The 25,840-nt window shown below is 51.3% G+C and overlaps 1 protein-coding gene across 3 annotated transcripts in view; it reads left to right on the top strand.

The window, feature by feature from the left end:
- SMARCA4 (SWI/SNF related BAF chromatin remodeling complex subunit ATPase 4) overlaps window positions 1-25,840 on the top strand; it is a 96,770-nt gene that overhangs the window by 19,116 nt on the left and 51,814 nt on the right. For all 3 annotated transcript variants that reach the window (XM_075346532.1, XM_075346530.1, XM_075346531.1), the window contains exons 15-28: window positions 730-877; window positions 964-1,127; window positions 1,880-1,946; window positions 2,021-2,131; window positions 2,219-2,461; window positions 6,734-6,847; window positions 7,009-7,116; window positions 7,200-7,286; window positions 7,568-7,614; window positions 7,691-7,857; window positions 20,135-20,298; window positions 20,613-20,840; window positions 21,276-21,353; window positions 21,598-21,816. In XM_075346532.1, coding sequence (XP_075202647.1) covers window positions 730-877; window positions 964-1,127; window positions 1,880-1,946; window positions 2,021-2,131; window positions 2,219-2,461; window positions 6,734-6,847; window positions 7,009-7,116; window positions 7,200-7,286; window positions 7,568-7,614; window positions 7,691-7,857; window positions 20,135-20,298; window positions 20,613-20,840; window positions 21,276-21,353; window positions 21,598-21,816 — 1,945 coding nt within the window. The remainder of the gene's footprint in view (window positions 1-729; window positions 878-963; window positions 1,128-1,879; window positions 1,947-2,020; window positions 2,132-2,218; window positions 2,462-6,733; window positions 6,848-7,008; window positions 7,117-7,199; window positions 7,287-7,567; window positions 7,615-7,690; window positions 7,858-20,134; window positions 20,299-20,612; window positions 20,841-21,275; window positions 21,354-21,597; window positions 21,817-25,840) is intronic.

The following is a 25,840-nucleotide window of genomic DNA, read 5'->3' on the forward strand; positions in this document are numbered from 1 at the left end:
CTGCTCCGAACGATATTGTGTACCACGGGCAGCCATTTGCCCGTGACGCACACACGACGGGGGCGGGTACGCTCTCTAGCCATATCGATTGGTGATAACTTGTTTCACCTGACAACCCCTTTCAGATTGAACTGTATTAGTGATGAGCGGGCACTACCATGCTCGCGTCTCGTAACGAGCAGTCGGATGCTCGGACGGGCTCGACTCCTCTACAGAGTACAAAGGAAGTCAATGGGGAAACTTGAGCGGTTTTCCATAAGATCATCTGGAAAAAATGCTTTAGTTCCCCATTGATTTCCATTGTACTTGAGTGGAGCCCGTCCAAGCGTCTGACTGCTGGTTACGAGACGTGAGCATGGGAGTCCCCGCTCATCACTAATGTTTACAGTTTATGGCTATCTGCCTTAACACAGTTATAACCACACCAGTCCAGTCCTATCCTCTGCCGTACATTGTGCCCGTCTCACACGGTGCCGTCTATGCCCATGTGCAGGATGGTGTGATGCTGCCACCTGCTGGTTACATTTAATATGATCTGTAAAACATTAAAAAAAAAATTTTTTAAAAGGAGTCTGTCAGCATGTCTGACCGTGCAGCGTTGCTGACTGCACTATGTAGGTGAGGGGGATTGCAATCATGCCTAGACGTCTTCTCTGCCCTCTGATAGCCGTCTCCTAGATGGTAATGTTCTCCGCGTTGCTTGCTGACTGTCTCCCTCCCTCCCCTCAGGAACGCCCGGCAGGATGTGGATGACGAGTACAGCATCTCCCAGGTGGAGGCCGGACTGCAGTCCTACTACGCCGTGGCACACGCTGTCACCGAGAAGGTGGAGAAGCAGTCTAGTCTGCTGGTGAATGGCATCCTGAAACAGTACCAGGTAAGGACCATGTAGTGTCTGGGGGGGGCGAAGGACAGCGGCGCACATATGGCTCCTGCTCACTCACCTCACATCTTATTTTTCAGATCAAGGGACTGGAGTGGCTCGTGTCTCTGTATAACAATAACCTGAATGGGATCCTGGCGGATGAGATGGGTCTGGGGAAGACTATTCAGACCATCGCTCTGATTACATACCTCATGGAACACAAGCGCATTAATGGACCCTTCCTCATCATAGTGCCACTGTCGTGAGTAGCTTTACTGTCTCTAACCCATAACTTCTAACTCGGCACTTTCTGTATCAGATTAGTGAGGGTCTGCGCCACCCAAACCCACCCTGTCTGCTGAGCTGCTGATAATTGGCTGATCAATGGGTCCCCCAGCAATCTTCAGATTATTGCTCTGTAACCCCTGGAATGGGATCATCACATATATATATATATATATATATATATATATATATATATATATATATATATATATATATATATCTATCTTTTCTTTCCCTTTTCTTTCCCTTTTCTTTCCCTTTTCTTTCCCTTTTCTTTCCCCTTTCTTTCCCCTTTCTTTCCCCTTTCTTTCCCCTTTCTTTCCCCTTTCTTTCCCCTTTCTTTCCCCTTTCTTTCCCCTTTCTTTCCCCTTTCTTTCCCCTTTCTTTCCCCTTTCTTTCCCCTTTCTTTCCCCTTTCTTTCCCCTTTCTTTCCCCTTTCTTTCCCCGCGGGGGGGGGGGGGGAAATACAAATTTAAGCTTCTGGTTCCTTAAGGGGCTAGTGTCTGGAATACGTGTTTAATGAATCAACCACTTGCAACAATAATGGATGAAGCCGTTCCATGGGTGACACTGGCATAGTGATGTAGCACCTACTGGCGAGTCGCTCCCATCCGCAGTGTAGGCTTTTATTTCCAGTCTGTGGGTTTAGGATGTAATATGAGCAGCACGTCTCTTTCTAGGATCACTATCTGATTTGTCCTATTTGTTTTTATTTTTCTCCTTTTTCAGGACGTTGTCTAACTGGGTTTATGAGTTTGACAAGTGGGGGCCGTCGGTGGTGAAGGTGTCGTACAAGGTAACTTGGACTGTATTTGCGCCCGGCATCTATCGCTTGTCTATACGTTGTGTAACCTCCGCTCCTTCCTCCAGGGGTCTCCTGCTGCTCGCCGCGCTTTCGTTCCCACACTACGTAGCGGAAAGTTTAATGTTCTCCTCACTACATATGAATATATCATTAAGGACAAGCACATCCTGGCCAAGGTATCGGCAGCCGCGGGTGGTATTAACAATATAGTCTGGGTCCTGATGACTTTTGGATCTTGACATTTTTTTCTATCATGGGTCTAGATCCGCTGGAAGTACATGATTGTGGATGAAGGTCACCGCATGAAGAACCATCACTGTAAGCTGACGCAGGTCCTGAACACACATTATGTCGCTCCCCGTCGCCTGCTGCTCACCGGGACGCCGCTGCAAAACAAGCTGCCGGAGCTGTGGGCCCTGCTGAACTTCCTGCTCCCCACCATCTTTAAAAGCTGCAGCACCTTCGAGCAGTGGTTCAACGCTCCCTTCGCAATGACTGGAGAGAAGGTATGAGGCTGGGGCCCTCTTACTTAAAATGAACCAAAAACTATATGTGCAATTGCAGTTTCCATCTGTTTAGCTTCCATGCAGGTATGAAGAGAGATTTACCACCATCTGTTGCTGCGGATGATTTTCCTATGTCAGGGGTGTTACATATTGGGTCGTTTTTGGCTCTGTAGGTTGAAGCCAAAATATACTATGCAATACACAGTATGGCGCCACCTGGTGTTCAAAGCATATAAGCATGTGCACATCCAGCTAAAGTGAGCTGCGCGCATGAACACAGGACAATTCTGACATTTTTCCCCACAGTGATCCTCGGTATATTGCAGCCAATCAAAATAGCTTCTGCCTTGCTCGTCAGGGAACGAGCGGATCCTCTAGCAGTATAGCAGAGAAGAGAGAAGGGACCATATTGTCAGCTGCAAGGTGGGGAAGGAGTCTGATCTTGGCAAGAGCTTGCCATCTCTAAAGAACACATGTAAATAACTTTCTTTGGACTTTGCAGGATGTACAGAGATAAGTGTTCAGTTTCCGTCTGAAAGTTAGTGTCACGACAGTGACAGGAAGGGGTGACTGGATGGGAGCCCCTGTGCTGTCCCTCAGACTAAGCGTAATCAAGGCTATCCTTTAACCCAGAGGTACGTTAAATGGTAGCGAGGTCTGAGCCCCCAGCGTCTCCCTATCTCCTGTCCTTGACCCTGATTGTAAAGGCCCCGTTACACGCGTCGATTTATCTGGCGATATGTCGTCAGGGTCACGGATTCCGTGACGCACATCCGGCATCGTTTGCGACGTCATTGCGTGTGACACCTACGAGCGACTCTGAACGATCGCAAATAGGATGAAAATCGTGGATCGTTGACACGTCGTTCATTTTTAAAAAATTGTTCGTTTTGGGTAAACAGCCGACATATTGCTCCGTTTGAAACCCTGCCAACATCGAACAACATTCAAACGACCGCCTGGGTCCAACAATATATCGTTGATCGCTGATGCGTCGATTTTGAGATCGTTACGTGTTACAGAAAATAAACGACCTATAAGCGATACCGGCAAATCGTAAATACGATCTGGGCGTGTTACGTCGCACATGCGATCGCACGATAAATCGACGTGTGTAAAGTGGCCTTAAGACCCCCTCCACGACCCACCACCCAGGAGGAAGGGGCTAGGACAGAAGTCAAAAATCCTACCAACTAATAGACTGACAAGGGTAACAACAAGACGAGCGCACACCTAAAACCGTCACCAGGGAACTACAAAAGGTGTACAGGGAGAGGGGTAATAAAAGGAGAAATTAAGGATGGTTTCTCACATCCGGTTTTTCCTGTCAGGCACAATTTGGCGAAATGCGGATAAAACGGATCCGGTGCTGGATCAGTTGTATTCCCCATTGACTTGTATTGGCGCTGGATTGTGCCGGATGGCCTTGCGTTGCATGCGACGTCCGCCGGATTTCTTCGTCCGGCTGCCGGAAAGGACGCAGCATGCAGCGCTTTTTGTCTCCGGCAAAAAAACGGACCACGCCGGATCCGGCGCCGTCCGGCATGTTGTATAATTGAAGCCTATGGGTGCCGGATCAATCGTCATCTGGAATATGACTGAATCCAACGACTGATCCGTTTTTTTTTTAACTGCACATGCTCAGTATCACAATGGATCCGCCAAACGGAAGTACCGCATGGGAAAAAACTGATCAGTTTTTTTTTCGCCGGATTGTGCCTGATGGCAAAAAACGGATGTGAAAGCAGCCTAACAAAACTGGCCTCAGGTGATAAACGCGATTCCAACCCTGAGCCTGTTACTAATGTCAAAAAGAGAAGACCATGACATACAGTTTTAGCGATCCAAATTGCTTGTTACAGAGGACAGGAGATGTTCCAGAGAAGTCTTGGATGCGGTTGTAGGAGCAGCATACAAGAGTGGAGGAGAGAAACAAATCTTGTGAGGATCGGAGATTACATGTGGGGAGGTATCGGGAGCTTAGTTTGTCGATGTATGGAAAAGACAGATTATATTCGGGCTTGTAAGGTAATTTTTAGTAGTTAAATATTGATTGGCTGAGGAATTGGAAGCTAATTAAGTCGGAGGAGTAACTGGTGGAGAGGAGGATTAATTAGGCAGTGGAGATAAGAGGTTCTCAAAAAAATGTAATAAACTGGACTGAATCACGAAATTCATGTCATGTGTAAAGACTGACTGCTGTGTGAAAAAAAAAAAACACAGCTCCCGAGATCTGTGTCTCAACTGTCAGAGGAGCTGTATTATAAGAACACAAACTGGAGCTTCTTGGAGAAGGGCTGTGACAGGAGAAGAAATAGATATTCTCCTCAGGTGACTGATTATGGAGGACTGAGGCTGGAGAGAAAAACGTTGTGCTCAGTCAGCTGAGGTTTCTGCGGTGTGTCCTCCAATGAAGACTCAGAAGAAAAGGATTTTATGGTGAGTACCCAAAATCTTCTTTCTCCTTGATGTTTTGGTAAGTGTACTTACCAGAGATGAGTGGATTGCTTCATGCAACCATGGTCCAGGTCAGTGCTCTCTGGCCATGGACAGAAGCTGCACAAATTTCCCTGTTCTGTAGGATCCCAGACTCCGCTTATGATTAGCTAAGATGGCACTTGTGTGCCACACTAATGTCACACTAGGTCAATAAAACAAATCCTGTGATGGCGAACCCAGAAGCTCAGGAAATTTTGTGTAGGTCCTGTCCATGGCAGAGAGTTGGATCTAGACCACAGACCAGTGTTGCGTGAAACAATCTGCTCATCTTTAGTTTTTAGTACACTGCTCCTCTGACAGTTGAGACACAGGTCTCGGGAGCTGCGTTTTAGACTTCAGCCCATCCTGACATGTCATTTATGTGACCGGGCTCATTTTATTTTTGAAGAACTCCATTTGGGATAGACGCAAAAAGGTTAGTTTGAAGGTCACAGAGAAGATCTTTCAGCAGTTGAGGCGGGATATGGAGGGCGTACATTTTTCTTGATTTGAGGCGAAAGTATTTTTCAGTTGGATAGTGACCTGACCGCAGGACCAGGGACATGTCAATCGTTTTGCTGAACTGGTGTCAGCCAAGCATTGCAACCAGATCTAAATCCGTTACCAATCATTCCTGAGCCTGAAGTCCAGGGTTAGGGCAGACAAGAGAGAAAGACCAAACTAATGCAGAGCACTGACATCTACAGAAGATCCCTCTCAGTGCTGTTCATTAGCCATGGGAGGATCATAAAAGCATCTATATCTGCACTGTTATTACCCCACCCCTCCTGCTCACACGTATATTTATGACAGAGACTAAATCGCAAATGTAAGCTCAGCCTATCTGCTGGAAATAGTAGTGATGGACCCCATTATAATCATCGGTCAGTCACATAAACATGTCATTTTTGGTTTTCTGGCTCTGATGAAATTGTCTACACGGGATGTTCCATAAGGAAAATATTGTTATAAATGGGATTAAAGTTTGACCATGTATAATTGAAAACGGCCATGCTTAAAGCCCCAATACCTAGTAAATGGCTGTCGGCCAGCGGCTATCTCTCAGAGGTCCACATATACAGATTTGTTGGGCCGGGCTCCCCTGCCTCGGGCCCTTAAGTGTAAAGTTAAATTAGATTATCCAGTGCCTCTTAATTTCCCATGATGGCCTCTTACCAGGGATTGATAGCTTTCTTGCATGGCTGGCATTGTTCACATAGCCTCCCTCGAAAAGCGAGAGGAACTGCAAAGCTCTTTTTTATGGGGATCTGTCACCAGGTTTTTAGTATGTAATCTGAGACCTGCATGATGTATGGGCAGAGACCCTGATTGCAGCAATTTCACTTTACTGGGCTGCTTGCTGCAGTTTTTGCTAAAGTCCCTGTTTTGTCTGCTACAGATCTACCTGTTCTCTGACGAGCTCTGTATAACCCCGCCTGCGCCAGTGATTGGCAGCGGTCTGTTTACTCTGTGCATAGGCAGAAAGCTGCCCATCAATGGAAGGATTTATACAGAGATCATAAATAGAGGACTGCATGGTGGCAGGTTTACTAGTCCTCTATGGATGATATCTGGATAAAACTGTGATTATCAAAACTACAGCAAGCAGCCCAGTAACTGACATATCGTGCAAATGGGAGTGTTGCATTCTGCTGCTCTCAGATTAGGTGACCGATTCCCTTTTAAAGATCATCTTCCACTTGACCTAAAAGATCTGTTGGGGCAGGATCTCCGCACTGTTTTATAGGATGTATGGGCAGATACGAGTGACTGATCTCTGCTCCTGTTTTCCAGGTGGATTTAAATGAAGAAGAAACCATCCTCATCATCCGTCGTCTTCACAAAGTCCTGCGTCCCTTCTTACTGCGGAGACTCAAGAAGGAGGTGGAGGCTCAGTTACCGGAGAAGGTGGGTAACAGGCAGCACCCCTAGACTGACACGTGGGGCCCCTGTCGTCCTCACATTCTCCTCAGGGGACCCTTCTTCGGCTTAGTATGTCTTAGCGTCATGTTAATAATCCATTAGGGGCAATGTGGTGATTTTCTATTTGGACGATTTCTCGTCTTCAGGTGGAATATTCGATTAAATGCGACATGTCTGCGTTACAACGGGTCTTATACCGACACATGCAGGCCAAGGGCGTTCTCCTCACAGACGGATCGGAGAAGGATAAGAAGGTAAGCGTTTGTCCTCGGGGCCTCCATCTCTACTGGGGGAGATGACGTATGGTTCTCATGGCATATCCCCATTCCTCCCGCAGGGTAAAGGTGGCACCAAGACTCTCATGAACACTATCATGCAGCTTAGGAAGATCTGCAATCACCCATACATGTTCCAGCATATAGAGGTAAGTTGTCTTCAGTAATCGATATGATGGCGGTGTTGTGTAGTGAAATGGTGCGATACAAGATCCTAACTAGTAGGGAAAACCCAACACTTGCCTGGAGTATACTCGTTCATATAGTTAGGGCTAGGAGGGGACGTGCTACCCAGATTACCCCATTACTGACCCTACTGGAGACACCGTGGCCATTGACATAGTGAATATATTCCTGTACCAGCCTAATGGATAATTGTGGGAAGGCTTCGCTCTGGTCTGGAGCTTATTTTGATATTTTTCTTCTTCAGGAGTCCTTTTCTGAACATTTGGGTTTCACAGGCGGCATCGTGCAGGGGTGAGTCTTCCATATAATGCGGCACCAGAATCCTATTTTGTAGGCCTCGCTGAGCTATTTCGTCCCCTCTCCATAGGCAGGACCTCTACCGAGCCTCTGGAAAGTTTGAGCTGCTTGACCGCATCCTTCCCAAGCTTCGAAACACCAACCACAAAGTCCTGCTCTTCTGTCAGATGACCACGCTCATGACAATCATGGAGGACTACTTTGCTTATCGTGGCTTTAAATACCTCCGGTTAGACGGTGCGTAAACCGAACCCCATCACCGCAACACGTGGGCTGTGCCTGTAATGGCTTCTGCACTGATTTTTAGGGTTAGGATAATTGAGCCATATGCGTCCTAATGTAAATATTGGTGTACAGACCCTCCGTGTCCCCCTCTCACTGCATCAGGAATATTTCTTTGTCGCTCCATTGGGAGACCCAGACAATTGGGTGTATAGCTATTGCCTCTGGAGGCCACACAAAGTATTACACTTAAAAGTGTAAGGCCCCTCCCCTTCTGGCTATACACCCCCAGTGGGATCACTGGCTCACCAGTTTTGTGCTTTGTGCGAAGGAGGCAACACATCCACGCATAGCTCCACTTTTTAGTCAGCAGCAGCTGCTGACTATGTCGGATGGAAGAAAAGAGGACACATATAGTGTCCCCAGCATGCTCCCTTCTCACCCCACTGTATGTCGGAGGTGTTTGTAAGGTTGAGGTACCCATTGCGGGTACGGCGGCAGGAGCCCACATGCTGATTCCTTCCCCATCCCTTTTTACAGGGCTCTGGGTGAAGTGGGATTTACCGGTCTCCAGGCACTGAGACCGTGCTCCATCTACAGCCCCTGGAGAAGATGCTGGATGGAGCGGAGTACATCAGGGACATGGCCCTGCTTCCTCAAGGTACTCTGTGTCCCCGTGCATTTGGCGCTCACACCGCAGCATGCTGGGTGTTGTAGTGCGCCGGGGGACATCAGCGCTGCGGCGCCTGTGCCATAGCCTCATTCAGCTTAGCTGAAGCAGGCACACTTATGGGACTCGGCCGCGCCGGCCGCTGGGACTGCGGCACGGCTGGCACTTGTAGTGCGCCGGGGACTTCAGCGCGGCCTGCGCTTTTACGGCGGCCGCGCTGATAACTCGAGTCCCCGGCTTTTGCGGCCTGCTTCCGTTCGTTCCCGCCCCCAGACCTGCCAGTCAGGAGAGGGGCGGGACGCTGGCCACTTCTAGGACTCGGGCGCGCCGGCCGCTGGAACAGCGGCGCGGCTGGCACTTGTAGTGCGCCGGGGACTTCAGCGCGGCCCGCGCTTTTACGGCGGCCGCGCTGATAACTCGAGTCCCCGGCTTTTGCGGCCTGCTTTAGTTCGTTCCCGCCCCCAGACCTGCCAGTCAGGAGAGGGGCGGGACGCTGGCCACTTCTAGGGCGGTCGCGCCGGCCGCTGGGACTGCGGCGCGGCTGGCACTTGTGGTGCGCCGGGGACTTCAGCGCGGCCCGCGCTTTTACGGCGGCCGCGCTGTTAACTCGAGTCCCCGGCTTCTGGGCCTAGTCTCCCTTCGTTACCGCCCACAGCCCTGACAGTCAGGGTAGGGGCGTGACGCTGCATAGAGCAGCGCTGAGAGCTGGAGTATGTTTTGCATACTCCACCCCTCTCACTGTGTGCACTATGAATCCGGATTCCCGCACTTTCTCAGGCACGCCCACGGCTTCCTTCTCTACAAGGACACCGGCAGCCATTAGTGTCAGTTTCTGTACGATACAGAGACAAGTGTGGAAGACCCTGGCATTCTGATAGTCACACAATCGCTGTAACAGGCGTTAAGCAGCACCTGTGGTGCTAACCCCACTAGTGCAGAAGTGCACTTATAGATATGCTTGTACTATATACATTGCACTGTTTGGTCGCACGTTGTATATACCCTCCTGGATTATGCGGAGGAGTTATCAGCATATTCTCTGTGTAAAACAAAGGTGCAGAACCACATGTTTTTCTATACAGCTGGTACAGCATGTACGGCTATACGGCCGGCAGGTTACATAGACTCCCATTGTATGCACTAATGGCCAGGGGATGAGGACGGTGTCTGCAGTATTTACTGACAGTTTTTCTGAGACTATGGCTATGATACTAGAAGCCTAGCAGTCCGGACATGTCTCTCACAATATGGGCACTGTTGAATCATTGATCCATGGCCCCCCTCAGTGTGAATAACTAACAGCTCCGGGAATGTCACACGCATCCCAGAGTCACGGCTCTGCACGGACGTCAGTCCCAGACAGCCTAAGTGGGCTCGCTATGAGCGGCCTCGGTTTCATCAGGGTCCTAACAGAAGGACTCGCTGTGTAATGAGGCGGAAGTAGCGGCTCAGGATTCTGATCCTGAGACCGCTCTCAATCTGGATACACCTGATTGTGACGCCATAGTAAATAATCTTATAGCGTCCATCTATAGAATGTGGGTTATTTCTCACAACTCCTCCAGTGGAGGAGTCAGCTTCACGTATTTTTCTGGACCACTCTGCCTTCAGAGAGGCAATCCAGGAACACCACGCTTATCCAGATATGCGCTTCTCCAAACGGCTTAGGATACACGCTATCCCTGTCCCCTGACTTGGTCAAGGACTGGACCCAATGTCCCGAGCGGCATCCTCCAATCTCCAGACTTGTAGCTAGATCCATAGTTGCAGTGGGAGATGGAACTGCAAACTCAAAGATGCCACTGACAGACAGATGGATCTCTGGTCGAAAGCCATCTATGAGGCTGTCGGCGCACCGTTGGCTCCGGCATTCTCTCCCTTGGGGCACTCCAAGCTATTTCAGCTTGTCTTACACAGATTGACACGGTTACACGTACATCTGTGCCGCAGGTGGCATCCTTAACCTCTCAAATGTCTGCATTTGTTTCTTACGCGATTCAGGTTGTCCTGGACTCTGCGAACCGTGCGGCGGTAGCCTCCGCTACTCCGTGTTTTTAAGCAGAGCCTGGTCTGCTCGTTAAGTGAATGGAAGGCAGATTCTGCTTCCAAAAAAGGTTGCCTAACCAGTTGCCTTTTTCTGCTGACCGACTGTTTGGTGAGCGTTGGATGTAACCATCAAACAGTCCAGGGGTAAGGATTCATCCTTTCCTCAGCCCGGACACAACAAACCCCAACAGAGCAAGAGGCAGTCGGGGTTTTCGGCCTTTTCGAGGCTCGGGCAGGTCCCATTTTTCCTCGTCCAAGGTGGACTCAAAAGGATCAGAGGAGCTAAGATTCTTAGCGGGCTCAGTCTCGCCCAAAAAAGCGACAGTCGGAAAACCCGCTTCCAAGGCGGCTTCCTCATGACTTGCGGCCTCGGTCGGTAGCAGGCTCTCCCGCCTTGGCGATATTTAGCTGCCATAGGTCAATGACCATTGAGTGTGAGACATTCTGTCTCACGGGTACAGGATAGAGCTCACTTCTCGTCCTCCAACTCGATTCTTCAGAATTTCTCCACCTCCCGGCCGGGCCGCTGCTCTTCTGCAAACAGGGTGCACTCTATAGGCAGAAAGAGTGATGACCCCCGTTCCTCTTCAGGAACAAGGTCACGGTTTTTACCCCAAATTCTTTGCGGTACCTATAACAACGGGCCGTTCCGTCCCGTTCTGGATCTAAAAATGCTCAGCAAGCTCGTGGACACCAGGCGGTTCCGGATGGAATCCCTCCGCCATGTCATCGCCTCAAGGTCCCAAGGATATTTCCTAGCATCATTAGGCATCAAGGATGCTTATCCACACGTGCCGATTGATCCAGAGCACTAGCGTTTCTACGCTTCGTTATAGGAGACGAACACCCTCTGTTCGTAGCTCTACCTTCCGGCTAGCGACAGTCCAACTGGTCTTCGCCAAGGTCAGGGCAGCAGTAGTCACAGTCCTGCACTCTCAGGGTCACTCTGTGGTCCCGTATTTAGACGATCTACTTGTCAAGGCACTCTCTTAGGAAACATGCCAACACTGCCCGAACGTTGCGCTGGAGACTCTCTAGAGTTTTGGGTGGATCATCAACTTTTTAAAGTCAGATCCGACCCCGACCCTATCGATAACATATCTAGGCATAGAGTTTCTTACTCTCTCAGCGATAGTGAAGCTGCCGCTAGACAAACAGCATTCACTACGGGCTGCAAGCTCTTCTTTAAGAACCAGTCGCACACATTGACACGCCTCATGCACTTCCTACGTAAGATGGTAGCAATGGAGGCAGTTCCTTTCGCGCAGTTTTACTGCGTCCACTACAATGGGACATTCTCCGCCAATGGGACGAGGAGTCGACGTCCCTCAACAGAGTCGTCGTTCTTCTCAGGCGGCCAAGGAATCTCTACGGTGGTGGCTTCTTCTCACCTCTTGGTCAAAAAGAAGGTCCTTCCTATCCCCGTCCTGGGCGATAGTTACGACAGACGCGAGTCTATCAGGGTGGGGAGCAGTTTTTCTCCACTACAGCGCTCAGGGTACGTGGACTCAGCAAGAGTCCACTCTTCAGATCAATGTTCTTGAACACAGAGCAGTGTATCTTGCCCTACAATCCTTCCAACAGCGGCTGGAAAGCAAGCATATCCGACTTCAGTCGGACAGCTCCACAGCGGTGGCATACATCAACCACCAAGGAAGAACGCGCAACCGGCAAGCCTTCCAGGAAGTCCGGCAGGTTCTGATGTGGGTGGAAGACACGGCATCCACCATATCCACAATTCACATCCCAAGTGTGGAAACTAGGAAGCTGACTTCCTAAGTCGCTGAGGTGTGGCCGAAAGAGTATGGTCTCCTCACCCGGACGGGTTTCAGGAGATCTGGCGCCGCTGACAGAGGCCGGACGTCGATCTAATGGCGTCACGGCACAACAACAATGTGCCAGCTTCATGGCACGGTTTCACAATCATCGAGCTCTGGCGGCAAACGCCTTCGTTCAGCATTGGTCGCAGTTCCAGCTACCTTAGGTGCCACCTCTGGCATTGTTGCCCAGAGTACTGCGCTAGATCAAGACCGACTGCGGCCGCGCCATCCTCGTCGCTACAAATTGGCCGAGGATGTTGTGGTACTCGGTTCTGTGGTGCCTCACGGTAGGCTAACCGGGGGCACTACCAGACCAATCAGACTGGCTGTCTCAAGGGCCATTCTTCCATTTGGATTCTACGGCCCTCAACCGGATGGTGTGGCATTGAGTCCTGGAACCTAGTGTCGTCAGGATTACCTCAGGACGTGGTTGCCACCATGAGACAGGCTAGCATACCAACGTCCGCCAAGATTGACCACAGGACGTGGAAGATGTTCTTATCTCGGTGCTCGGCGCAGGGTGTTTCTCCCTGGCCGGTTGCATCGTCTATGTTTCCTTCCTTCCTGCAATCTAGGTAGGAAAATGGGTTGTCGCTCAGTTCCCTTTAGGGACAAGTCTCAGCGCTATCTGTATTTTTTCAGAAACGACGACTTCCTCAGGTACGCACGTTCCTACGGGGAGTTTGTCTTCTCAGCACTCCGTACAAGCGGCCGTTAGAGCCCTGAGATCTGAACAAGGTTCTAATTGCTCTCCAGATGCCGCCTTTCGAGCCTTTGAAGGATGTCTCCCTTCCCGTTTTTCACGGGAAGTGGCCTTCTAGTAACGGTCTCGTCTCTTAGGAGAGTTTCCGAGCTAGCAACGCTCTCATACAAACTCCCTTCCTGGTCCTTCACCAGGACAGGGTAGTTCTGCGTCCGGTTCCGGAATTTCTCCCTAAGGTGGTATCCCATTTTCATATCAATCAGGATATCACCTCACCTTCTTTGTGTCCTCGTCCAGTCCATCAATTTCAGAAAGATTTGCATCTGTTGGTTCTGGTGAGAGCACTCAGGTTCTACTTCCCGCATGGCGCTCCTGCGCCACCCGGATGCACTCTTTGTCCTTGTCGCTGGTCGGCGTAAACAGTCGCAAGCTTCCAGATCCACCCTTGCTTGGGGGCTCGAGGAACCAATTCTTGAAACCTACAGTTCTACTGGGCTTCTGGTTCTCTCAAGGCCGAAGGCCCATTCTACCAGAGCCGTGGGTGCATCCTGGGCATTACGGCACCAGGCTACGGCTCAGCAGGTGTGTCAGGCACCCACCTGGTCGAGTCTACTTACTTTTACCAAGCATTATCAGATGCATACCTACGCTTCGGCAGACGCCAGCCTAGGTAGATAAGTCATTCAGGCGGCGGTTGGCCACCTGTAGGAGAGGGCCGTTTGACGGCCCTATCATGAGGTATTCTTTTACCCACCCAGGGATTGCTTTTGGACATCCCAATTGTCTGGGTCTCCCAATGGAGCGACAAAGAAGAAGGGAATTTTGTTTACTTACCGTAAATTCCTTTTCTTCTAGCTCCAATTGGGAGACCCAGCACCCGCCCTGTTTTCTCGGGGTTTTTCTGTTTTTTCGGGTACACATGTTGTTCATGTGGTATGGTTCAGTTCTCCGATGTTTCCTCGGATTGAATTGGTCTTTAAACCAGTTATTGGCTTTCCTCCTTCTTGCTTTGGCACTAAAACTGGTGAGCCAGTGATCCCACTGGGGGTGTATAGCCAGAAGGGGAGGGGCCTTACACTTTTAAGTGTAATACTTTGTGTGGCCTCCAGAGGCAATAGCTATACACCCAATTGTCTGGGTCTCCCAATTGGAGCTAGAAGAAAAGGAATTTACGGTAAGTAAACAAAATTCCCTTCTTCTCCAACCTCTACTGCATCTATTGACTAATCTTGCTTGTGCAATTTATTTATATATATATTTTATTTTCTTTATCGTTCTATGGGAGACCCAGACATTGGGTGTATAGCTTCTGCCTCCGGAGGACACGCAAAGTACTACACTCAAAAGTGTAGCTCCTCCCTCTGAGCTTATACACCCCCTGGAGAACCAGATCTAGCCAGTTTATCGCTTTGTGTTTCAGGAGGCACACATCCACACATGCATTCTCATCTGATTTTTCATTTTTGGAAAGAGTTTGAAGAAAAGCGGGTCCAAGCCTGGACTCCCGGCTTGTCCCTTCTCACCCCACTGTGTCGGCGGTGCTGTTAAGGTTGATTCCAAGGCTGGAGCCTTACATGCCGTGCTCCTTCACCATCCCTTTGGGCTCTGGCTTGAAGTGGGAGCCAGCACGGTTCTCCATGCTTGGCAGGAGACCGGTCTCCATCCGCAGCCCTTCAGGATCCTGCTGGACCGGAGCACTCATCCCCAGGGACTTGGAACCCTGCGTCTCAGCAAGCTAAGTACCTGAGACGTTTATATAGGGGGTCCCTTGTACTTTATTGTTGTGGGAGAGTGTGCTGAGTGATTTTTGTGACGTTTCCGGCGGGTTCTCTGGCTGTCGCCTGAGAACCGCGCCGATGGTGCCTGCACGTCGGCCGCACCGCTCAAATTTAGGCCCTGGCTTCGCCAGAGGCCTACTTTCGGTTTCACTGCCCTCGCATGTCATTCATGCAGAGGGACAGTGCGGCTCCGCCCAGCGGCCGTTCTGCACAGGGGAGGGACACTCCTCACTGAGTATATGTCTCCTCCCCTGTAGGTCTCTATGGCCCTCCAGATCCCGCTCTCAGTGAGTCCCGCATCTCTCTTCGCTCCGGCGCCATTTTCTCAGCGTTCTTCCCTGCGATCAGCGCTGACTGCAGCATCCCTGCTGAGGTGTTTGGGATCTGGAGGGCACACAAACCGCTCCAGCAGTCTGGTAAGCCACAACCTCCGGTTGTGGACCTTCTGTATATACTCTCTGGGGGTCATTCTGGCAGAGCCCCCACTCCAGCAGCATGTCTCACACGAGGAGCAAGGCTCCAAAGCTGTATTCAGTATGCGCTGCATGTAAGCTCCTATTGCCTAAACCGAGCACCTATCCACATTGTGATGCCTGCTCTACCTTGGCGGTGCCACAGCCTGGAATTGCACCCCCAGTGGTCTCTCCGGCTGCTCCGGCTCCTGTGGCTGAACCCCCGGCTTGGGTAGAATCCTTATCTAGGTCTATCTCCCAGTCTTTTGCCGATTCCATGGGACAGCTGTCCAGAACTTTGCTGAGCATGCATCAGCCCCCTTCACAGGGTGCCTCTGCTGCTGGGGCTCTCTCAGCGGAGCTCACAGAGGATTCATCATCTGGTCCCAGACCCCGTCCTCCTAAAAGGAGACACAGGGCTCCCTCTCCTTCCTCGTCCCGCGGCTCTGTTTCAGACGCTGACTCGCGAGACGAGGAGGATGCCTTTACTGGGGGCTCGGAGGCTACCTCCATGTGCCCCATTGATCTTTCCGAGGGTGACTCAGATCTTAGTGACTTGATTGCTTCCATTAATTATGTACTGGATCTCAATCCGCCAGTATCGGAGGAGCAACCATCTCTGGCAGAAAAGCACCAGTTTACCTTGCCTAAGAGAGTAAAGAGTGTGTTCTTTAACCACTCCAGTTTTCAGGCCGCTGTGACCAAACCCAGGGCCTGTCCTGACAAACGCTTCCCGAAGTGTGGTTCTGATGACCGTTTTCCCTTTCCACCTGAGGTGGTCAAGGAGTGGGCTCACTCCCCAAAGGTAGACCCTCCGGTGTCTAGGCTCTCAGCCCGGACCGTTGTATCAGTGGCTGATGGCACCTCCCTTAAGGATTCCACTGACCGTCAGATTGACCTTCTGGCCAAATCCGTGTATGAAGCGGCGGGGGCCGCGTTTTCCCCAACTTTTGCAGCAGTGTGGGCTCTCAAAGCCATCTCTGCTTCTCTAGAGGAGATGCATTCCCTCACCAGGGAATCTATGCCCGAGATGGTTGCCTTAACTTCTCAAGCTTCAGCTTTTTCATTTTATGCCATGTCTGCCATGCTAGAGGCTTCTCACCGCACTGCGGTGGCTTCGGCTAATTCCCTCGTTATCCGCAGGATCTTGTGGCTTCGAGAGTGGAAGGCAGATGCTTCTTCTAAGAAATACCTTGCTGGGCTCCCTTTTTGCTGGGTCCCGGCTGTTCGGAGAACAGCTGGATGAAATTATCAAAGAAGCTACTGGCGAGAAGAGTACTTCCATGCCACAAACCAAAACCAGGAAACCTGCCCAGGGTAGGAATCAGTCGAGGTTTCGCTCCTTTCGTTCCTCCAACTGGTCGTCCTCTAAGCCCTCCGCCTCGTCCGCTAACTCAGCTAAGGACCAGAAATCCAACTGGCGCCCAAAAGCGCGTCCACAGAAGACCGCAGGAGGTGCTGCCGCTAAGGCAGCCTCCTCGTGACTCTCTGCCCGCTCCGGCAACGTCCTTAGTCGGTGGCAGGCTCTCCCACTTTGGCGACGCTTGGTTTCAACACGTCTCCGATCAGTGGGTGAGAGATATAATCTCCCACGGCTACAGGATAGAATTCTCTTCCAGCCCGCCAAACAGATTTTTTTCTCTCAACTCCCCCCTGCTCCAAGGCCGCCGCCTTCTCACAGGCCGTGGCAGCCTTGCAGGCCAACGGAGTAATTGTACCAGTTCCCGCCCGTGAACGGTTCAGAGGTTTCTACTCAAATCTCTTCCTAGTTCCCAAAAAGGACCGTACCTTCCGGCCCATCCTGGATCTCAAGCTTCTCAACAAGCATGTTCAGGTGCGGCACTTTCGCATGGAGTCTCTGCGATCAGTCATTGCCTCAATGACCCAAGGGGATTTCCTGGCGTCCATCGACATGCCTATCTGCATGTGCCAATTACGGTTTCACACCGACGTTGGCTACGTTTTGCAATAGCAGAAGATCATTTCCAATTCGTGGCTCTACCCTTCGGGTTAGCCACGGCCCCTCGGGTATTCACCAAGGTCATGGCAGCAGTGATTGCGGTTCTGCACCTCCAGGGGTTGGCAGTGATTCCTTACCTGGACGACCTTCTAGTCAAGGCTTCGTCCAGCGCAGACTGTCAGCGGAGTGTCTCGCTCACTCTCGCCACTCTAGCCCAATTCGGGTGGCTTGTCAATCTTCCCAAGTCCACTCTGACTCCGACCCAGAGTCTCACGTACCTAGGGATGCAGTTCGAGACTTTGTCGGCTCTAGTGAAGTTGCCCTTAAACAAACAGCTGTCACTCCAGCTGGCGGTGCGCTCTCTTCTGAGGCCCCGCCGTTATACTCTCAGGCGTCTGATGCAGGTGCTGGGTCAAATGATGGCGTCCATGGAGGCTGTTCCCTTTGCCCAGTTCCATCTGCGCCCCCTGCAGCTTGACATTCTCCGCTGTTGGGACAAGCGGCCTTCCTCCTTACACAAGTTAGTGGCTCTGTCGCCATGGACCAGGAGCTCCCTTCAGTGGTAGCTTCGGCCCCTCTCCCTGTCCCAAGGGCGCTCCTTCCTGGCCCCGTCCTGGGTGATTCTCATCACGGATGCCAGTCTATCCGGCTGGGGAGCGGTATGTCTCCACCACAGAGCGCAGGGCACTTGGACTCCGTCTGAGTCAGCCCTTTCAATCAATGTGCTGGAAACCAGAGCCGTGCTTCTAGCTCTCCCAGCTTTTCACCACCTGTTGGCGGGCAAGCACATTCGAGTCCAGTCAGACAACGCGACAGCGGTTGCCTACATCAATCACCAAGGCGGGACACGCAGCCGCCTGGCAATGATGGAGGTACAACGCACCCTCCAATGGGCGGAGGACTCAAAGTCCACCATATCCGCAGTCCACATCCCAGGCGTGGAAAACTGGGAGGAAGATTATCTCAGCCGTTGGCTGGCTCAGGTCCGCACCTTCATGCAGGGCGCGTCTCACATCATTCCGCCGTATCGGCGGCCCTTGGATCCCTGGGACCTTAACTTGGTCCTCATGGTATTGCAGAAACCCCCTTTTGAGCCTCTTAGGGAGGTTTCTTTGTATCGTCTTTCTCAGAAAGTGGCCTTTCTGGTTGCCATAACTTCTCTCAGGAGAGTCTCTGATTTGGCTGCGCTCTCTTCGGAGTCACCTTTTTTAGTCTTTCATCAAGACAAGGTGGTTCTCCGTCCGACTCCGGACTTTCTTCCTAAGGTGGTCTCTCCTTTCCACCTTAACCAGGACATTACCCTACCTTCCTTCTGTCCGGCCCCTGTTCTTCGCTTTGAGAAAGCGCTGCATACTCTAGATCTGGTGCGTGCTCTCCGGATCTATGTGTCTTGCACCGCTGCGCTTAGGCGCTGCACCTCTCTTTTTGTGCTTTGTGCTAACAGGGCCTCCCTGCTTCTAAACCGACCTTAGCCCGTTGGATTAGATCGACCATTTCGGACGCCTACCAGAGTACTCAGGTGCCTCCCCCGCCGGGGATCAAGGCACACTCGACCAGAGCTGTCGGTGCCTCTTGGGCTTTTAGGCACCAGGCTACGGCTCAACAAGTCTGTCAGGCTGCCACTTGGACTAGCCTGCATACCTTCTCGAAGCACTACCAAGTGCATGCTCATGCTTCGGCAGATGCGAGCTTGGGCAGACGCATCCTTCAGGCGGCTGTCGCCCATTTGTGAAGTTAGGTTCTGCCTACTTCCTAGTTTTTCTGTTTATTCCCACCCATGGACTGCTTTGGAACATGCCAAGGTCTGGGTCTCCCAAAGGAACGCTAAAGAAAAAGAGAATTTTGTTTACTTACCGTAAATTCTTTTTCTTATAGTTCCGTATTGGGAGACCCAGCTCCCTCCCTGTTGCCTGTTGGCAATTTCTTGTTCCGCGTGTTATCAACGGCTGTTGTTGTGGACAGAGTCTCCGGTTGATCCGCCTCTTGCTCTGTTCTACTTGTGGGTGGCTATTCTCCTTCAGCTTTTGCACTAAACTGGCTGGGTCTGGCTCACCAGGGGGTGTATACGCTCAGAGGGAGGAGCTACACTTTTGAGTGTAGTACTTTGTGTGTCCTCCGGAGGCAGAAGCTAAACACCCAAGGTCTGGGTCTCCCAATACGGAACTATAAGAAAAAGAATTTACGGTAAGTAAACAAAATTCTCTTTTTTTTCAATATACCATATTTTTCAGTTTATAAGACTCACCCCAATTTTTAGAGGGGGGTTAGGAGGTAAAAAAAAAAAAGAGGTCCGTCTTACAATCCAGTGGTGTCTTACCAGGAACTGGCAGTAGCGGTGGTGGAGGGAGGGTCACAGGTGGCAGGGGCAGTGGTGGAATAGGGTGATGCTGCGGGCAATGTGCGGGGGCTGCGGGCAATGTGCTGGAGCTCCGCTATGCTGCACTGGGGCTGCGTGCACCATCATGAAAATGTTGGCGGTGTGGACTTTAAATAATGGCGCCCGGAGTCGGTGTGTGAGTGCGCAGATGGAGCTCTTGGCTCAAATCTCATCCGCGCATGCGCGCGCCTCTGGCCCATTGCTCTCCCAGCAGCAGACTTGGCACCCCGGATGAGTTCTTGAGCCACAGCACAGCTCCAGCAGAGCAAAGCCCCCTCTGCCCACAGCACAGCACCCGCGGCATTTGTCCTGTGACCCCTCTCCACCGGTTCCCGGTAAGCAACATTTGGATTATAAGACGCAACCCTCATTTTCCTCCCACATTTTTGGGAGGAAAAGTGTGTCTTATAATACGAAAAATACGGTATATCGCTTTTTATTTTTCTATGGGCTGCATTCATTTTTTTTATTTCCTCCTCCGAACAGGAACCACAAAAGCAGAGGACCGTGGTATGTTACTGAAGACGTTTAATGAGCCGGGGTCTGAGTACTTCATCTTCTTGCTCAGTACCCGGGCCGGGGGTTTGGGTCTCAATCTGCAGTCGGCTGATACGGTTATCATATTTGATAGCGACTGGAACCCACATCAGGTATGCGGCAGTACAAATGTCTACTTTACTTTTTTGGGGTAGGAGTCCGCCATAGCCTAAAGAAGCCGCTTCTGCTCATTTTCTGCCCTGGACCAATGCAATCTATTCGAGTCCAGGCTACAGTTGCCTTACAGGTGACATAGTTACATAGTTACATATAGTTACATAGTTACTTAGGTTGAAAAAAGACCTAGGTCCATCTAGTTCAACCTTCCTCCACCAGTTCTACATTTAGTCACTAAATGTGACCACTCGCCTTTTTCTTTTTCTCCATGCGACAGTCGTTAATGATTTCTCTCCCCTCGCTCTTGCAGGATTTGCAGGCCCAGGATCGCGCTCATCGTATCGGACAGACGAACGAGGTGCGCGTGCTGCGTCTGTGCACGGTCAACAGCGTGGAGGAGAAAATCCTGGCTGCGGCTAAATACAAACTGAACGTGGATCAAAAAGTCATCCAGGCTGGGATGTTCGATCAGAAATCCTCCAGCCACGAAAGGAAAGCCTTCCTGCAGGCCATCCTGGAGCACGAGGAGCAAGACGAGGTGAGAGCAACTAGATAAGAAGGGTATGTTTAACCATGGTCCTCACCACCACGATCGTATCGGGTCCGCGATCTGCTATATTCCACTGTTTTATGAGTACATGCTGGGAGTTGTTGTTCCACAAGTACTGGAGTACCTCATGTCACTGACTTTGCTACGGTCGCTGAATGATATTTGATTTGACCCCAGCAATCTTCTGTGCCAATAGACTGGTAGTGCGGCTGTCACTGTTGAGGGTACGAATTGAGTAATCTAAACGTCTCTGGATATCCAAAACGAAGACTTAATTAGCAGTCTTCACCCAAATTCCTCCCTTGACATCACCACCTGTCCATTCAGTTACATGGCACTGACGGACCCCCGTTCTGATCAGTTAAAACTCCCACATCCTCTATTTTTGGACCTATACTTACTTTGGACCATGTCTGCCATTAGGAGGAAGACGAGGTACCCGATGATGAAACTGTCAATCAGATGATTGCAAGACACGAGGAAGAATTTGACTTATTTATGGTAAGTCCCACACAAGGTTCGATGCTATACTCCCTGTATAGTGATAGTGATAATCAATAATTCTACCATGGGGTTAATTGTCGGTATTTGTTAGTCATGAACCCATTTTTACAGTGTTCTGGGCTTCTACCTTTTTTTTTTTTTTTTTTTTTTTTTTTTTTTTTTTGTCATTAGTGTTTTGGGTTTGTTTTTGATTTTTTTTTTTTTTCTTTTTGCACTTATTTTTTTCCTTCTGAATTTTCAGAGAATGGATTTAGATCGGCGGCGAGAAGAAGCCCGCAACCCCAAACGTAAACCCCGATTAATGGAGGAGGATGAGCTCCCGTCCTGGATCATCAAAGACGATGCCGAGGTTGAGCGTCTGACGTGTGAAGAGGAGGAGGAGAAGATGTTCGGACGTGGATCCCGTAACCGAAAAGAGGTGGACTACAGCGATTCCCTCACAGAGAAGCAGTGGCTGAAGGTTTGTGCTATTATCAAAGGCGCAAATGGTAACTTTTCATGTGGCGTTAGTGCCGCACTGTTTCGAACAACCCATGTGTTTGTACGATCACTGATCTTTGCCTCTGGTCTCTAAACTCGATTTTTGGTCTCGGGACCCGAGTTTTGGCCTCTGGTCTCGGGACCCGAGTTTTGGCCTCTGGTCTCGGCACCCGAGTTTTGGCCTCTGGTCTCGGCACCCGAGTTTTGGCCTCTGGTCTCGGCACCCGAGTTTTGGCCTCTGGTCTCGGCACCCGAGTTTTGGCCTCTGGTCTCGGCACCCGTTGAGTTAGTGTCGGGAGACTAGTCCGCCCTTGGGCTGTGAATGTCGGATTTGTGATGCTGCTTTTGAGCTGAAACTCCACCCACTTGGCAGTCAGACACCACTGATGGGCATAGTTTTGCGTATTGTTCTGTGTAGTATTTATACAAAAGATAAGTGGTTTTTCTTTGTCGCTCCATTGGGAGACCCAGACAATTGGGTGTATAGCTATGCCTCCGGAGGCCACACAAAGTATTACACTAAAAGTGTAAAGCCCCTCCCCTTCTGCCTATACACCCCCCGTGCTCCCACGGGCTCCCCAGTTTTCATGCTTTGTGCGAAGGAGGCAGACATGCACGCATAGCTCCACAGCTTAGTCAGCAGCAGCTGCTGACTATGTCGGATGGAAGAAAAGAGGGCCCATAACAGGGCCCCCAGCATGCTCCCTTCTCACCCCACTCTTGTCGGCGGTGTTGTTAAGGTTGAGGTATCCATTGCGGGTACGGAGGCTGGCGCCCACATGCTGTTTCCTTCCCCATCCCCTTTAGGGCTCTGGGTGAAGTGGGATCCTAATCGGTCTCCAGGCACTGAGACCGTGCTCCATCCACAGCTCCTGGGGACTCTGCTGGATAAGGAGCCGAGTATCGTCAGGGACAAGGCCCTGCTACTTTAAGGTACTCTGTGTCCCCGTGGGGACCGCGCACAGAAACACTCCAGCATTGCTGGGTGTGTTAGTGCGCCGGGGACCGCAGCGCTGACCGCGCTTGTGCCATCACACACTGCAGTGTGCTGGGTGTGTTAGTTTATGGGGACTACCGCGCTGACCGCCGCTGCCATTTTTACACTGCGGCGCGGCTGGGACTGTTAGTGCGCCGGGGACTACCGCGCCGACCGGGCTTATACGCCAGCCGCGCTTATAACTTTAGTCCCCGGCTTTTGCGGCCTAGTCTCACTTTTTCCCGCCCCCAGGCCTGCCAGTCAGGGGAAGGGCGGGACGCTGTACAGGACGTCAGCGCTGAGGGCTGGAACATGCTTTGCATACTCCACCCACCTCACTGTGCACAGTGGGGCACCAGATTCCCGCACTTTCTAGGGCACGCCCACGGCCCCCTCCTCTCCTCAGGACGCCGGCAGCCATTCCTGTCATCTCTTCTGACGCTGGAGAGGGGAGACAAGCTCGGGGAGACCCAGGCAGGGATTCTGGTGACCACACAACCGCTTTGAGCGGGCGGTAAGCAGCACCTGAGGTGCTGGCCCCACTTGTGCAGAAGTGTACTTATAGATTATATGATTATAGGCTATACTTTACACTGTATGGTGCACGGTTGATTTTTGGCTATATACCCTCCTGGATTGCCCAGGGGAGACAACAGCATGGCGTCCACAAGAAGCAAGGGTGCCAAAGCACAGGCTTACTATGCTGCCTGCGCCGCATGTACGGCTATACTACCGGCAGGTTCCACTGACCCTCATTGTGTGCAATGCTCGGCTCCTGTAGCACTTACTCAGCCGGAGCCTCTGCTAAGGGTGGCCCAGGAGGAACCACCTGCTAACACTGTCCAGGTGACAGGGACGGAGTTTGCAGTTTTTACTGAAAGACTTTCTGAGACTATGGCTAAGATACTAGAAGCTTTGCAGTCCAGACCGGTATCTCAGACCATGGGCACTGTGGAATCATTGCTCCCTGGTTCCCCTCAGTTGGAACAACAATGTCCTCCCGGGGTGTCTCATAGATCCCAGGGTGAGGTCTCTGACACGGACCGCAGCCCCAGACCGCCTAAGCGAGCTCGCTGGGAAATTCCCTCGACATCATCACATTGTTCAGGGTCTCAGCGGGAGGACTCTCTGTATGATGAAGCGGAGGTAGCTGATCAGGATTCTGATCCTGAGGCCGCTCTCAATCTTGATACTCCGGATGGGGACGCCATAGTGAATGATCTTATCGCGTCCATCAATCAAATGTTGGATATTTCTCCCTCAGCTCCTCCAGTAGAGGAGTCAGCTTCTCAGCAGGAGAAATTCCGTTTCAGGTTTCCCAAGCGCACAACGAGTATGTTTCTGGACCACTCTGACTTCAGAGAGGCAGTCCAGAAACACCGAGCTTGTCCAGATAAGCGTTTTTCCAAGCGCCTTAAGGATACACGTTATCCCTTCCCCCCTGACGTGGTCAAGGGCTGGACTCCGTGTCCCAAGGTGGATCCTCCAATCGCCAGACTGGCGGCTAGATCCATAGTTGCAGTTGAAGATGGGGCTTCACTCAAGGATGCCACTGACAGACAGATGGAGCTCTGGTTGAAATCCATCTATGAAGCTATCGGCGCGTCTTTTGCTCCAGCATTCGCAGCCGTATGGGCACTCCAAGCTATCTCAGCGGGTCAAGCGCAAATTGACGCACTCACACGTACGTCTGCGCCGCAAGTGGCGTCCATAACCTCTCAAACGTCGGCATTTGCGTCCTACGCTATTAATGCTGTCCTGGACTCTGCGAGCCGTACGGCGGTTGCAGCCGACAATTCGGTGGCAATACGCAGGGCCTTGTGGCTACGGGAATGGAAGGCAGATTCGGCTTCCAAAAAGTGCTTAACCGGTTTGCCATTTTCTGGCGACCGTTTGTTTGGTGAGAGATTGGATGAAATCATCAAACAATCCAAGGGAAAGGAAACATCCTTACCCCAGGCCAAACCAAACATACCCCAACAGAGGAGGGGACAGTCGAGGTTTCGGTCCTTTCGGGGTGCGGGCAGGTCCCAATTCTCCTCGTCCAAAAGGCCTCAGAAGGATCAGAGGAACTCCGATTCATGGCGGTCTAAGTCACGCCCTAAAAAGACCGCCGGAGGTGCCGCTACCAAAGCGGCTTCCTCATGACTTACGGCCTCCTCACACCGCATCCTCGGTCGGTGGCAGGCTCTCCCGCTTTTGCGACACCTGGCTGCCACAGGTAAAAGACCGTTGGGTGAGAGACATTCTGTCTCACGGTTACAGGATAGAGTTCAGCTCTCGTCCTCCGACTCGATTCTTCAGAACATCTCCGCCTCCCGAGCGAGCCGATGCTCTTCTGCAGGCGGTGGGCACTCTGAAGGCAGAAGGAGTGGTGGTCCCGGTTCCTCTTCAGCAACAGGGTCACGGTTTTTACTCCAACCTGTTTGTGGTTCCAAAGAAGGACGGGTCTTTCCGTCCTGTCCTGGACCTAAAACTGCTCAACAAACACGTAAAGACCAGGCGGTTCCGGATGGAATCCATCCGCTCCGTCATCGCCTCAATGTCCCAAGGAGATTTCCTTGCATCGATCGATATCAAGGATGCTTATCTCCACGTACCGATTGCTCCAGAGCACCAGCGCTTCCTGCGCTTCGCCATCGGAGACTAACACCTTCAGTTCGCGGCACTGCCGTTCGGCCTGGCGACAGCCCCACGGGTTTTCACCAAGGTCATGGCTACAGTAGTTGCGGTCCTCCACTCTCAGGGTCACTCGGTGATCCCTTACTTAGACGATCTGCTGGTCAAGGCACCCTCTCAAGAGGCATGCCAACACAGCCTCAACGCTACTCTGGAGACTCTCCAGAGTTTCGGGTGGATCATCAATTTTCCAAAGTCAAATCTGACACCGGTCCAATCGCTGACATATCTTGGCATGGAGTTTCATACCCTCTCAGCGATGGTGATGCTTCCGCTGAACAAACAGCGGTCACTGCAGACAGGGTTGCAATCTCTCCTTCAAGGTCAGTCACACCCGTTGAGGCGCCTC

Source organism: Anomaloglossus baeobatrachus, chromosome 4 (assembly GCF_048569485.1).
Source record: "Anomaloglossus baeobatrachus isolate aAnoBae1 chromosome 4, aAnoBae1.hap1, whole genome shotgun sequence".
In the NCBI taxonomy this organism is placed as follows: domain Eukaryota; kingdom Metazoa; phylum Chordata; class Amphibia; order Anura; family Aromobatidae; genus Anomaloglossus; species Anomaloglossus baeobatrachus.